General features: G+C 41.1%; 1 protein-coding gene across 1 annotated transcript in view; it reads left to right on the plus strand.

Annotated features, from left to right (window-relative positions):
* Positions 1-391: 391 nt before the first annotated feature.
* Positions 392-15,668, plus strand: part of gabrb2b (gamma-aminobutyric acid type A receptor subunit beta2b) — a 31,999-nt gene continuing 16,722 nt past the window's right edge. The window contains exons 1-4 of the mRNA XM_086098709.1: positions 392-619; positions 799-896; positions 1,122-1,189; positions 11,415-11,635. Of these exons, the coding sequence (XP_085954835.1) occupies positions 528-619; positions 799-896; positions 1,122-1,189; positions 11,415-11,635 (479 nt within the window). The 5' untranslated portion in view covers positions 392-527. The remainder of the gene's footprint in view (positions 620-798; positions 897-1,121; positions 1,190-11,414; positions 11,636-15,668) is intronic.

Consider the following 15,668-nt stretch of genomic DNA (forward strand, 5'->3'; position numbering starts at 1 on the left):
TTGGTTGAATGATGTGTACCTGGCGACTGGCCACCAGTATTAAATTGAACGAGCCAAATTATTTTGGCGTAAAAAAATTAGAACACGTATTTATCAAACTTTACGATATGTGCTCCATTTCCCCATCAAGACTTTACATTTTGCCATATGGCATCCATTTTGGTTCAAGTTAGCAAATAGTTTGCATGTAGACAGCAAAATTCATCTTATTTGCATACATACAACATGAATTTGCGATACAGGATATGAACAAACATGTTTTGCGAATTTCCATGGGAATCCAACCAGCAACTTTATCTTGGGAGATCCCCCACGAGTGACAGTTGACTCCCACCACCCGCGATAGTCTGTCTGTGTCTGTCACAAGCCTCATCATCATCATCATCATCATCATCAGTCGTTGTAGTGCGGAGTGCGCATGCGCGCGGCATTGGAATTACCGCACTGGCAAGAAGAAGTTGTAGCAGCTCGTCTCGTCTTGTGTGGAAGGAGGCTGAGCGGGAAAAAAGACGCGAGCGAGCGCGAGCATGGCGGCGTTAAGGAGGAGAAGATACTGCTGCTGCTTTTGCTTTTGTGTGAGGGTCTTCCCCCTCGTAGTGGTCGTGGTGTGCGCACAAAGGTAAGCAAGCTCCATCCTATCTTCTTATCTTCTCTCTTCTCCTTTTTTTTTTTTTGTCTGCCGGACCAGCAGCGAGGGAGACTTTGCGCTCGCTGGAATGTTTTGTCACCTTCATCTGTTAATTTGTGCGCGTGCGTGTGTGTGTTTGTTTGTGTGTGTGCGTGTGTGCTGCTCCACAGCGTCGGTGTGAACGATCCGAGCAATATGCCTTTGGTGAAAGAGACGGTGGATCGCCTCTTGACAGGTTATGATATTCGTCTGAGGCCAGATTTCGGAGGTAAATGCAATCATGTGCAACTCATGTGCGCGTTCAAAACACATTCGCACGCACGCACGCACACACTCTCACACACTGCTCGTGCATGCATCCAAATGAACAACTTTCCCAATGTGTTGCTTTATTGCACGTATGATGTCATCATTCCGAGGCTGCACCCCAGTTGCCAATGATATTATTTATGATGATGATGATGATGATGATGATGATGATTGCATTTGGCAGGTGCGCCAGTGGGAGTGGGCATGAATATCGACATCGCCAGCATAGACATGGTGTCAGAAGTCAACATGGTAAGTTGTTCTCATACAGCCTGCAGGGCTAATGATGCTCGTGGGAGGGGGAGGGGGGATACCCTCCCAAATACAAATAAGGGGAAGCCCCACACTGTTTTTGTATTGTCATTTAAAAGGAACGCCTCGTTTGTGTTGACGATGTTTGTAACATGCGTGTAAGAAGTCTTTTTATTATTTATTTTTTTTTTTTTTGCGACTGCTACTCTACTCTGACCTCTGTGAGTGTTAAATGGATTGTGTGTCATGCTTGGTTTATAAATGCTGTTATTTTTCTTGGACTGGAAACACTGTCAGGAGTTGAAGTGTGCGATTTTGCTCCATACAAGTGCACCTCCTACTGTCGGCTTGCTGGAACTTCACCTTTTCTCCATGGAAGGTCACACATGTCGAGCTTTACATCATCATCATCATTTGCTACCCTATCTGTTGATTTGATTGATTTAAAAAAAAAAAGGTAAATATGAAAATGCCCCTTTCCTTGCTGTGACGTGATTTCAGCGCTGGCTGCGACATGACTCATATTTAATGTCATGTGGAATATTTTTGGCAGCAGCCGAAAACCCCTGAAGGCTTTTTTTTTTCCTCATGTTGTTATGTTTGTGCCTGCTTGAGTGGAGACGTGATGCGAAAAGCAGACGACGACGAGTCTATTTGCCACACGTGACACACGGATGTGAAATAAATTGTGCTGCCAGAGATGACCCACAAGTCAAAGACAATTATTATATAAGTGCCTTTTTTTTTTAATGACCTCAGCCTAATGATCAAATTCATACAAGCAATTGAAGCTAACTTTAATGTTGTATTATCACTTGACTGAGCACAAACAAGTACATTTTGCAAAGGCAAGTGGTGTTAATGTTTGTGGATGCAGCACAGTGTGAAATTGTGATAATCATAAAGCAGATTTTTGGCCTTGTTGGAAGCCAAATCAATTCCAGACGGCAGCACCGGAAGTCCTGTGGGCTAAAGCTTGTCCAATGTGTTAGCAAGTTGTCGTAATGTGTTCTTTCATTGGGGGATTCGCTTCAAATAAACACACAACACATTTGTTCATTGGGAATGCTTGTTATTAGGTAGTCAGTCCATTCCTGTTGCACTAATGCATCCCGAAGGACTCTTTATTGGACTCCACAGATTTTTCTTGGCAAAAGGCAGTAAGTCTAAGATGTAGAAATGCTCCATGTACATAAATTGGAACCTCGGAGGACAAACACAATCCGTTCGCCGCTGCGGCTGCAGGAAAGGATAGAAAAGTAAAAAAAAAAAATAATAATAAGTGTCTTCAACGATCATCATGATCTCAGTCAGTCAGGAATGAACAAAGAAAAGTGGATAGCACTTTCCACGAGACCGGTGAGTTGCCATGCAGAACGGCAAATGGTGTCGGAGGGAAGGTCATGCAGCGTGCATGCAAAGCCAGACACGCATACCGACGTCATGTTACCCGTTGGAAGCCGGCGGGCAGGTGGGCCGGCAGCTCAACGCCAAGCTGGAAGATTCTGCAAATGCTATTTGACAAAAGCTGAGCAAAGGAGATCCCGGATGGGCAGCATATGATTATGGATGTTGGCTGAAAGGCCAGATCAGATTATTGCTCGCCATAGAATCATAAAAGGGAAGCAAGGTTGTGGAGCCACTTACTGGCGGGCGCTGTCGTTTCTCATCCGCACATGAGAGCTTTCAAAGCCAAATTACGTCGGGTTTCATCTTGTTGACAGTGAGGCCCAATGTTGAAAGAAAAAAATCATCTGATTTGATTCTAAATAGGATTGATGATGGTATCATGACACAAGCTTCTTCAATCGGATTTCTGATTTCTGATTCTACACAATATTTTTTTTTTTTACAATATTGTGACTTTTTTTTTATATCGCCAACCTTCCCACAAAATCATGATATTTATCGTATCGTGATGTTTGGATATCGTTAAATCCCTAATATTTAATCGAGACAACTTTAAAATATAGTATTCAATTGAAACAAATAAAGATAATAACTTAGGTGAGGCCCAACTGCGAGCTGCCGCACTTTGTGGAGAACCCAAATGCAGGGTGGCAGGAGAACCACGGCAGGGATGCATGAAATACTGAACACAATTTATTTAACAAAAACACTAACAGGGGAACTGGGTAAAAATTATAAATAAACAAAACCAACAAAGTTCTGAAAAGACCAAAAATCTAAGTAACAACAAAACACAAGAGAGGTGACGGCGACAATGATCCAACAAAGACTGAACGAAACCAGGAAACGAAATACAAGCCAACTTCCGAGACAAGAGCGACACCTGGACAAGACACAAGTGGCTGGGGGAGATGATTGGATGACACAAGGGAACAGGATGACGAGTACAGGTGCAAACAAAACCTAACTAGCAAGACGGGACACAAAGCCAAAACAAACCTAAGCATGACATACACAAATCATAACACTTTGCGTGTCATCCTGAGATTTAAAAAAGCAAACACGCAAATAAAGCAACAAATGACATCATGAAATGATTGGATTGACAAAAGAAAATCCATTTCAAATGCAGGCCGAAGACGTCAAATTTTCTGGAATTCTTTTTTTTAATCACATAGCTCAGCCATATACATGCCTTGAATTAGCCTTTTAGCATATGCAGCATGATGCACGTAAAGCTGCAGATGTCTACTGAGGACGTTTACCTTGCCTGTGCCCCTCAAAGCCTCAACAACAACCCCCTACCCTTAAAAAAAAACTACCAAGCTAGTAGGTTAAGCTCATATTGACTTGATTAACCAATAGGGGCATACCAATTTTATAGGTTAGGCAAACAACCAATGACATTGGTTACAATAGAAAGTAGATCACTTTAAAATACATTTATCATATCAAGTTATTGTATTCTAAATGTATTAATTAATTAATATGTGATTACATTATATAGTGTTTAAAAATAGAAAAAAAAAATTCGGCGGGGGTAAATTTGACCAATCCGTTTTAAGGTTGTACAATTGAAACTAAGATGCAGCTTCTGCCAGAACTTTTCAGATGTAAAAACAACTTTTCTAGAATCTTAATTCATGTTGCATGACTTGAGTTAAAATGGAAAATAGTCACGTTCAAATATGCATTCAAATATTCCCAACAATTCTTAAAACACATTCACGGTCGCCGTTAGCACCTGAGACGAAGACCTTTGTCAAATCGTTTCACGTTGAAAATATTTGATAATCCTCCACTGATAATCTGTGTTGTGTGTGCCTCGTCCTCGTCTGTCCCTCTCCGAATGGACTTTTGCTCTCCGGGGCCACAAAGAAGGCTTGCAGATGCCCCAATTGACTCTAATAAATTGTATGTCGTCCGTTAAGCTGCACAGCTGCCAACTGCCTCAACTGTTGGAGGCGGGGCTGGACGACCACAACAGTCGCCGGTGAATTTGATTGGCCATCGGCAGCCAGATTTTTCTAAACCCATGTTCAGGCTCAATTGAATGATGGAAGTTTCTTTCAAACAGACATTTCCAAATTATTATTATTTTATTTTGGGTGGGGGGGGGGGTCTCAAGCACCCCTAATAATGATTATCTGACTGTATGTCCCTTTTGTGCGATTGACTTATCATCTACGACCCTAACGAGGACAAATAAAACGTTGATGGTTTGTGATTGCCACCTAGTTTGTAATTCCATCAGCCTAGTATTTTTTTTCTCTAATTGACACATGATGCAGTTCTGATAGAAGCCTACAGAGCAACAAGTGTGGCAGAAATTCTTGATTTCGTCAGAGGTTTTCTAATTCATCGTAGCTGATTTTGGACACATTGAAAAGCACACAATAGAAAGTGATAGCTGCCAAGTAGCTTATATATGTACGCTAAATTAGTTGTCTCTCTGCCTCCATGTAAATGACACTTTATTGGCTTTGCTGCGAGAAAGTTCATTATTCCTGCTGGAAGGAAGAGGGCAAATGAAATCCATGCACAAGTTTGCTTCCGACTGACTCCATGCAGTGCACAAGCTCTTCCAGCAGCTCCAAGGCTTGAATGTTAAGGAGTCGGTATTCAGTTGCTAGGGGCGGAGATGGGAAATATACTGTATGTCACTCAACTGGGTGGGGGCCGCCATGTTTATTATTAGGCCTCTTTGGAGAAGCTGCCATGAGGCTCCTCACTGCCTGTCGCTGGCGGCGAGAGGAAAGTGCGGGACAGGAAATTGAAAGCTGCTTGTTGTTGTTGGAGGCCTTTTTGAAGACACTGAAGTGGATGGATGATAGTGTAGCGTTGCTCAGATCGCATTTCTCTCCAGCAGGCTTGGCAAAATCGAAAACATACCTGGAAAGGGAGGCTTGTTTGACTTCTGACATGACTTTGACCAAAGGGATTCCTCAAGGTCAACAATGGCCTACTTGAGTTCTCTTGACACAATTCCCATTCAGATCTGCCAAAATCTGGCTTTTCAATACCATTTGTCTGCATATATCAACTACTGTGATAACCTTAGAGCTGGGAGTAGCTTTAAATGGATGATAGCCATAAAAGGGTTGCTGTTTGCAGTGGAGATATTCAAATCCAAATACTGATGTGTGCGCAAAGTTTCAGTTGCCGTCTAGGTTTAGGCCCTCAAAAAACGGCTTCAATTTTAATCGTAAACAGCGCAGCATCACGGTAACAGCGTGTTGAAAATCAGGATCAGATCATATTCCTTTAGGAGAGTTACTTAAAGTATCAAAAGGTCAAAAACGGCAAAGTAAATTCAACTTCCTGTTAGTTTTAGCATATTAGCGCCAAAAGACTTGTTTTGTTACGTCATGTTACAGAATTACCTCCCAATTTCCGTAGATCTATCTAAAACCTTGTGTGAAAGTAATATTGAAAGGCAAAATTTGATGATCAACGGCATGTTGAAAAAGTGTGGAGATGGTACAGTCCAAGTCAATCAGGTCTAGGCCAAAAATGGGCCAAAATTGGACATTTAAATCCTCATAGTTCCTGTACCTGTTAGGGTATGACTACCAAAATTGCCTTCTAATTTTTTTATAAGCCTCCGACCTTTTTATATTTTGTAATTTGTCACGACAATTTCCCCTCATGTTTAGGGTGTCAGAAATGTGATTCTTTGCAGGGAAGAAGAATAAACACTCTTTTTTTTTTAACCAGTTTTACTGGGTGACATTTTAGTTCTGGTCCTTGAAGCTAACAGACATCGAAAGCCAAAATGGCCCAACCATCCCAAATGTTGTCACATTTGCATTAAGTAAACAAATAGAAGAAGATGAAGATGGATGGACTACACTCATAAGAAGAAATGACATGAGAAAATAACGGGCAAAGAGAAGGTGGGAAGGGGTAGCGGGATAATAAAAGCGGGAAGAGAAAGCCTGAGAGGAAGGTCAGCCAGCGCTGGTGCTGAAATCAGATAGTGGAAGTGGCAAGCTGTAAAGAATAAAAGCAATTTGCATGGCCGCTCGGCTGAGCTTTTAGACGCCTTTTATTTAGCCCCTCACTCCAAAGACTCCATCCTCCTTAACAAGCTCCATTCCGCTCCTCGCAAATGGAAAAACAGGCTTCAAGGCTAAGAGGACGACAGAAATACACAAGCCAAATGCTCCTGGTTTTGGTCATGTCTGCCCACAGAGCTGCCACTTCTCCCCCAAACTCCAATATCAGCTCGGACCACCTCCCATTCCTCTTTCCTGTCTATTTGATCAATCGCCTGTCCTGCCGCCAAAGTAGTTTTCCACACAAGCAGGTTTCAATCAGCCCAAAAGGGCGCAGGTCACCTCCACTGGTGACCGATGGCCACCTGGATCAATTCAAGCCACCCAAGCTCCCAATTGTGGCTCAGAACTTGAAGTCCATCTTAGCCGACAAGAACAGCTTTGAGGAATCACCTGCCAAAATGAAGCAACAGTGGCCGATGAGCTATTAAAAAAGGAGAGCGACAAAATGGAAGAAATGAGCCATGTTGGAAATGTGACCTGATGTCTTTGCAACAAAAAAATCATCAACGCTGATGACTTACTTCCGATTTCAAACCAGCCTTTGCGTGTGAAAAGGACGTGATGAGCTCGTGAATGAACGCAATGGACTACGCTGATGGCATGTCTGACAATTGCCAAACGTGTATTTGCTCGTGTACTTTGTAGGGACTTATTGTGTTTGTCCCGGAGGAAATGAGTCAAAATGAGGCCAAAAGCGACAATGTAAGGCTTAGAGCGAGGACTGACTGAAAAAACACATCCCACATCCTGTCAATAACTTTCATATTCATTATTGCTATTGTTCCCAATCCAAGAGCGGCCATGTGGCAGGGGTCGGCAGACAGGCCTACTTGGAAGGCCAGAAGGTTATGTAAGTGTTCAGAAGGGGATCATTACTTGACAGTATTTTGGACTTCAACATATGGATTTTATTATTCTGATCATTAAATCATATTTTGCCAACAAAATGAATGGAAATGCCACTCATCTGTTTGCTTTTTTTCACAGGCATCAAAAAAAGGAAAGTTGATCACTTTTTATCATGTAACATAAGATCAAATATTTGGTTACTAAACCTGTGAATGCCATTTAAAGATGTAATGACAGAGTTTGCCAGCAGGTGGTGCATATCTCTAATACACATACAGCATTCATTGTCCGGTTAACATGGTGACGGAAAGAAACAATCTCCCGTTATGAAATATAATTATGAGAATATTTGTACTGCCCAAGCCTGACAGTTCGTACCGGCGGCATTTTCCTAAATTAGCGTCATTCTTCCTACGCGACTCTTACTTATTTTTGGCTTTGCATCCCTCCCACTCTCTGCTGGCGCAGTTGATGTAGTGCTGCTGCTCATTATCACTGTTATTATGACAGCCTGACTTGCAGCGTCACTGCAGTGGCTCCGCTCATTTCGAGCCTCCCACGACGAGACACACAATAGTCGTCTTTTAGGAAAGTTTGGCGCTGTCACCTTCACAGACGCCGTCCTACAAAGCCAGCCACAACTTCCTCAAGTATTTAAGGCTGCAATGTGGGGGGATGACAATGGGAAGATTTCAAAGCCACTCCAGTCCACAGTGATTGTCACTTGTCTAGATGAGATGAATGCAATTCTGTTTGTGCATTTTTAACTGGTAAAGATGTCCGTGCTTTCCCTCCACTGCCACCCTCCCTAAAACGAGACGGAAGGCGACATTTGTCGAAACTAACGTGCAAAATGCCGCATCGTCCAATCAGCAAGAAGGATTGTACAGCAAGTGCCTCCTTTCCCGAACAATCCGGCTTGCGAGGTTATCCGCATTCAGCAGATGATTAAAAAAGATGTGTGGGGCACTTAACATTGAACGTGTCTGCATTCTGGAGGACAGCCGTTCTCAAACTTTAAGTACAACCTCAAAAAAGACTTGCTTCTTCAAGTACGACCATAAACGAAGCAGCGGTGTTATTTGAGTACATTATTGGTACTCTCTAAAACTTGGGTAAAAAATAACTAAATTTGGCTCCAAAATCCACTACGTTAGTCTATTTGACCCAACTTTCTGCTTTGTTTTGTACAAAATACCTTTTGTGTGCGTGTGTTTATTTGACACTAAATATTTTATTGGGACAAAATGACCCAATTTTTTCAAATTACAAAATTTACACATTAGGTCGTTTTGTATTTTTTTTTTACCAACCTCCTTTGAGATTGTAAGATTATGTCAAGTTGAACATTAAAACGGGAGAAAAAAAATCCAGAATTTACAAACATTTAATTCAGAAATACTTACGGCGACCACTAGAGGGAGCCTTTGTACCATTGGTGGCAGAGCCATATATAGAAAGAGTTTGGCCAACTTGGTTTGAATGCTCACATGACATGCGGACGCCATCTTGTTACCCTGCTGAAAACTGAGTTGGCCAAACTCTCTCTATATGCGGCTCTGATTGGTGGTACACGGATAGTCACTGCTTCAGTTTCTCAGAAAATTGCCTTTTCTATTTATTTTCTACTCCTTTATTTTTGTATTAACTCATTCACCGCCATTGAAGGCTATAGACGTCAAAAATTCATTTGAACTATTTATTCAGTTTTTTAAACCTAGAATTTTTTTTTACTGTATATTTAGAACATATATAAAATTTGTGATTAATCATGAGTTAACTTGTGAAGTCATGTGATTAATTACAATTAAAAATGTTAATCGCCTGATGCCCCTAATAAAAAAAAAAGAAGAAAAGATTATTAAAAATTAGGGGTGTCAGACGATTAAAATTTGTAATTGTTATTAATCGCATGACTTCAATAGTTTTCAAATTTTATATATATTCTAAATGTACAATTAAAAAAATCTAGGTTTTCATACTCATACTGTTAACAAAAGTGAGGGGGGGGATGAAACTAATAGAAATAGTTTAAATAAATTTTTGACTTTTCTATAGCCGTCAATGGCAGTGAATGAGTAAAACAAACAAACATGGCTTTGCCTGTTGAAAATCTCTCCCAAAAGAAGAATTTGATTGTCTGACTAACTAATTTCTTTGTGGTAAAAAGCGTCTCTTGTTCGCCCACACGTGCTCACAATCCACAGCACGGCAGCGTGAGCTCTTACATAACCGTCGACTGCAAATTCAAGTCTTGTGAAAGCAGCACGTGCAGCACAGAAGTTTCTGCGAGTGGGAACAACAAAAAGACAAATTGTTTCGTATCAGATATTCTAGTCCAGTGACACCTCACACCTCAACCTTTTTACTGAAAATTGGTCTAATTACGCTGCCAAGCAACATAATGTCTCATTGGTTTTCCATACAAAATGTGTCTGATTGGAAGCGGATAAAAAGATGGCGCTGCTCTCCAAACTCCTCCGGGCGACATGCGAGTCCCAAAGGTGCCGCATACCAGGCACCTTGAAAAATGCATGTTCAACTTTCTTTGCCAGGAAGCGGCCATTTTAGTCATGGCAACAACAACAAAAAGTTCCTTGAGGAAGCAAGTTGATGTAATATCCAAAGTTACTTTTTCCTGAACGATTGTGGGGGCCGATGGTGTCCTAGATTTAGCATGATAGGAGATGAAAAAGGAATTCCTCATCAATTATTAACAGCTTTCGACGTTGCGTGTGTGTAGTGTCTACAAATACTTGATCGAAAATGGATTATCCATTTTCATAAAGGAGAGTATTATTATTATTCCCTCATTGTATAGCTTGGGTATGTGTTCAAATTCTTTTGTCCAATCAGATTTTAGCTTCTATACTAGCAACTCTCCCAAGGGTTTTGACAAATGAGTATTGCTGGCCATACGGGGCTGTTTGTTTAACCAATCCGATTTTGAATTCCTCCTCAATGACGTCAGCAATTCCCAGCAACACTCACAGGCATATTTTCTTTATCCTATGCGAAAAGACGACGAAACACGACCATCTTTCATCATCTAATCTTTTCCTTCCATGAAACTAGTGATGTTATATACCACTTTTCTTTTCATACCGATTCCACTATACAGGTAGTTAACTCTTGCGTAGTAACCCATACCGATGCTAGTCTCGCTAAAGTAACTCCATGCACTAACATGGGGAACATCAAGTCATCTGATTCCCGCCAATCTAAAATGTTTCAGTATTTACCGCGGCATTCCTCGACTAAACTTTGCCACCTTGTTTTGTTTTACTTTCTGCCACTGTGGAAAAACAATTTATCACCGCTTAATCACAAATCAATGTGTTGGTGTAGCACTGAGACCAAATAACCTTTTCATTCCCTGAAGCTCTTACAAATATTTATTTTCACGTTAGGTGACTTTTATTGTGACGGATCTTTCCTGCGCTGCATGTCGTCTGAAATTACAAGATGAAGCAAACTTAGCTGATGTGCACGTCTGCGTACTCTAAAGTGGATGTGATTTGGCAAGATTGACGAAGGAAAGTCAAAATTGGATATCAAAGCCTTGTGTTGGGCACGGTCGGAGTTCCGAAGGTCAGTATTGTAGAACAAGGCCTGTTTCGTGGTGTCTTCTCAAGCTCACGACGCTCGGCAAGCTCACGAAGCCAAAATCCTGCAGCCTGGTCGTGACAGTTCTTTTTCTTTTGTACTCGCGCTGTTGGGCTTGCATTTGAAGCAGGCTTCATCTAATATTGAAGGCCAGCGCGGTTGGGAAATGAAAGCCGGCCATGTAGAAGTATCACAGAGCAGCTGTGTAAAACTCTTACATTCCTGCTTGATTTCATGCATGTCTTTCGATCCTTCTTTTTCTCACGCCGCATCCTGGTTTTGTTCCCTGGCTTTTGCAGGACTACACCCTGACCATGTACTTCCAGCAGGCCTGGCGAGATAAGCGCTTGTCCTATTCGGAGATTCCGCTCAACCTGACCTTAGATAACCGCGTGGCTGACCAGCTGTGGGTGCCCGACACCTACTTCCTCAACGACAAGAAGTCTTTTGTCCACGGCGTGACTGTCAAGAACAGAATGATCCGACTGCACCCGGACGGCACCGTGCTCTACGGTCTGAGGTGAGCTTTTATATATATTGATAGTCGGCAGTTTCTCTCTTCTGGTCATGATCCCCTTAGACACATTTGAGCAAAGATATTGATGTGAGATGCCATGTTGCCCCTAAGCTAATAATAGAACGCTGGTGAAGTCACCTGACTCTTCAACCAGCAACTAAATGCTTCTTCAAATCCTTCTTCTTTTGTCAAGTCTTAAGAAAAATGCAGAAAACCTGATGACCAGACCAAGATTAACTAGAAAAAGCCTTTAGAAGAAAAATTAGAGTGAGCACAATTTATTGGTATGGTACAATTTTGCTGAATATCAAATATAGAATAATATCGCTAGTCAATCTGGTGACCGGTGGTTGTTATTGCTTTAGCTAATGCTAAATGTTATCGTGGTTGACAGTTCAGGCACTCACCCCTATCCAACCTTTTTTTGCTCTGTGCCGTTGTGCAGTTTTGAAAGTTCCCACATTGTAACAAAATATGCCACCAGAAAAGCTCAGCTTGACATTTACATTTCCCGTCATTCTTAGACAAGGAATCAGGACTTAGCTTTAGTTGCGGTATGAGGTGAACATGCCTGTTAGCGATGAGAACGCAAACGTGAATGTTAAAGTAAGTAGGATGCAAATTTATTTTTAATTGGTTTGTGTGATTGACATACACATGACCCAAAAGTGACACAGCCGGGACGGTATCTGTGTAAAAACGAGACAAAACAATGGAGTTGGCAAAATCCCCTGGGACTGTCCCGGTTAAAATGAGACATCTGCAGGTCACCCTTAGAAAAAGTCATTCGAAAAATAAGTTTCGAACTTGAGTGAAATCTGTTGAGCAGTATCAAAGCTTTGAATTAGGCCTTTTTCTTTTCTTTTTTCTTTTTTATCATTTCCTCATTTTGGTTTTGTTTTGTTTTGCTAGCAATTCTATTAATGAAGGAACAGACCAAGTGATTGCGAGACTAATACAACATCAACTTAGAAAATGAAGTCTGCAGCATTTTCAAAGTAATAAAACAAAGATGCACTTGCTTAATTAAAGCACAATTAAGGAATGAGTGGTAAATTGCAATGATGGTGTTTACATGAAGTTCTCCTTTGAACGAGCCTGTGAATGCACATGGTAATGAGTTGACTTTTCACATATGGAAATGGCATCGCAAACGTGATCTAGATGGAGCCAACGGACTGACTTTCAAGCTCATACTGTTGACGGTGCACTTCCCCAAGCGTACTCATCACTTCCTTTTGCAAAAGAGGCCTCAGACGACCAAACTCTATAAAAGCTTATTGAAAAGCGTAACATCTTAATGACTATTATGGCAATGCTGAGGGAGACTGCAATTAATGTTGAGGAGGCCTTCAGAGTCGCCCACTGTGCAGCTAAGCTCAACATTTGTTCTTCTGCAAGTGCTTCTACTATTTTTAGCACCAATTGAAATATATTTTCCTAACATTGCATTAGAAACAAAACGATTGTATGCAAATCCACTCAGCCGAGTCAGATAGTCATGAATCTGAGGGCACAACAAAAAAATACTCAAGGCAAACAATGGAAACAAACATAACGGAGCGGATTATGACAACAATGAGCATCAACTGACTACAACTTTAACTAAACAGAACAACACCACAAGTATAAAGAACAAGTTGGTTAACCCTGACGGAAGTGACGAAATCTCATTTCTGCAGCGAGGCCAGATTATGCTTAACTCAAACTCGTCCCCGTGATTTGTTGTGTGACCTACTGTACTGTTATCAGCCTCGGCCGGCAAAGCCGAATCCAATATGCAAATGGAATCTCCAAAATGGCTGGGATTTGCTTGGCTGTCAAAAGTCAGCATCAAATATGACTTTGGATGAAGCGGGGATTAGGACAAAATTTGGGAAAGAAATCCATCACCCTTGACACTCAATATCATGTAAGCAGCATGGCCGGAATTGGGTCAGGAGATCAGCCACCTGCTCTTACGACGACGTGTTTTCATTCAAACCTCCCAACGCACATTCCATCGTTAGCTATTGCTAATAAATACAGCAAATGATCTGCTTAATGGTGGCTGTAAAACTCCCTAACAAACGACATCATCATTACCACATTTGAACAAGCGAAATACAATGCATGTCAACGTCAATGAATTGAAGTCATTGTTGCATGACATTTCAAGACAAAAAAAGAAATCAAGTGCCTTGGGTAGGCTGTTGAGGCCATTTGCCAGTCGCTTGAATATGTGCCTTTGCATGGCATTAAAGGTGTGGTTTCAGTTTTATTACGTTAGTTGTTAACAGTTAGTGTTAGAAAATAGATGTTTTTATTCATTTACCATTAAGGCTTACAGAGCGATTATTTTTTATTTTTTTTTGCTTCAATATTAAATAAACAGCAGCTAATTTCTATTTTACATTTGTGTGACTGCTAAAAATTTACTTGAAATTATTTAATAATAATGATATTTGGATGGGGAAAATGTGTCTACAATAGCAATTGATAGCAACTGTTGATATGAATATTATATATGCAGGTCATATGCCATGTGATTTTTCATGAACAGAAATGTAATTGGATGTGTCAAGTCCATTGAAGCAGATAAAAAACAGCGAACAAACACATGATGAATATTCACATAGATTGACTGTGTTTGGCTGTCATTCAACTGCAAATTGATAGCAGAGTTTCATTAAGGCGGTTTGAAGGACAGCAGCACCAGAGGCGTTTTTATTATTATTTTTCATTTATTTTTTTATGGGCTCGACTTGCACAAACAATGCTCCGTTCTTGAAATCCACTGTCACGCTGCAAAGCAGGCCGCTCTGTTTCAAGGGAGTTTTATTTTTTCACATAAACTTTGCATTCCCCAATTTACATTATTTGGCCTATTTTGGAGAAATGAGACGTAAATTACAAGTAGTAAGAATGAGAAGGTGATAAATTGTAAGTATAAGCTTGACAGGAAATATCACATTGTTGCGCCTAATTCATCTTTGTGTTCTGAACAATTTATGAGGAGACTTTGATTTACACTCAAATTGCATCCACGGGGATTCGAGGCACAGTATTCAAATGAATAAATGACAGTAGCAAAGTGTGCAATTTGCTCAATAATGCATCTTGACCCACCGGCCTTTGGATTGGGGATTATCCATACACCAGCCAGCTAACTGTTCACATTTGATATCCAGAACGAGGTTTTGGTGTGCTGTTAGGAAGACTATTTATCAAAGTGAATCCACATGGGCTGAATGTGGCAAATGGCCTTAAGGGCGGGAGACGGCTCAACCGTGACTTGACCTTCCCAGTGAGCGAGGGCCACCATGTTGTTTTTTCAACATATGGAGCTCAGTTGGTGCTGACGTCTTCAGGCGGTCAGCAAGCAACCACAGGCCGAAATAACATGCATCATTTCATGGCTGCATTTACACCACCAGTGACCCAATTGCAATTTTTCTCTCCGTGGTGTCCATCTTGATTGTAATCCAGATTGGATTGGACAACTAAGAATTTAATGCCGTTGACAAATTCACCTTTATTTGTTTTTCTTTTCCTGTGGAACCTTTCCTTTGCCTCTGTACACCGCCCTTAAAATGCTACTAAAAGGTGCCCTTGTTAATAGGAAAATAGTACTTGCTGTCAAAGTTGTCTATAAATAAAATGGAGTTGAGAATGAAATATTGTTGCAGTGATACATCTTGATTTAAAATAAAATCCATATTTACACAGCAATAACCTTTCCCGTACCTGGGCCGTCTTCCCGAAGGCTCTTTGCACTCATTTGTACACGGCTGACTCCATCTACACACACCAGATTAGAGATTTGCCAGAAAGTAAGCAGCAATTTGCTCCTTGGTTAAACACTTGGCTGTGAGGAGTCACCAGTAGCAAATCCACACCGGTGGAAGAAATGCTGACAAAGACAAGAGACATGAAACTGAAAATCCGCCCAACCTTGTCTTGGCCAAGCATCGTTTATTTATCAGGGGCCGGCTGCGATGCACACTACAAATTAGTGTCTGTCGTTTGGAACACACATCTGGCCGTGAAAATCTCA

This window comes from Leptonotus elevatus, chromosome 16 (assembly GCF_054856555.1).
Source record: "Leptonotus elevatus isolate MCC_2025b chromosome 16, RoL_Lele_1.0, whole genome shotgun sequence".
In the NCBI taxonomy this organism is placed as follows: domain Eukaryota; kingdom Metazoa; phylum Chordata; class Actinopteri; order Syngnathiformes; family Syngnathidae; genus Leptonotus; species Leptonotus elevatus.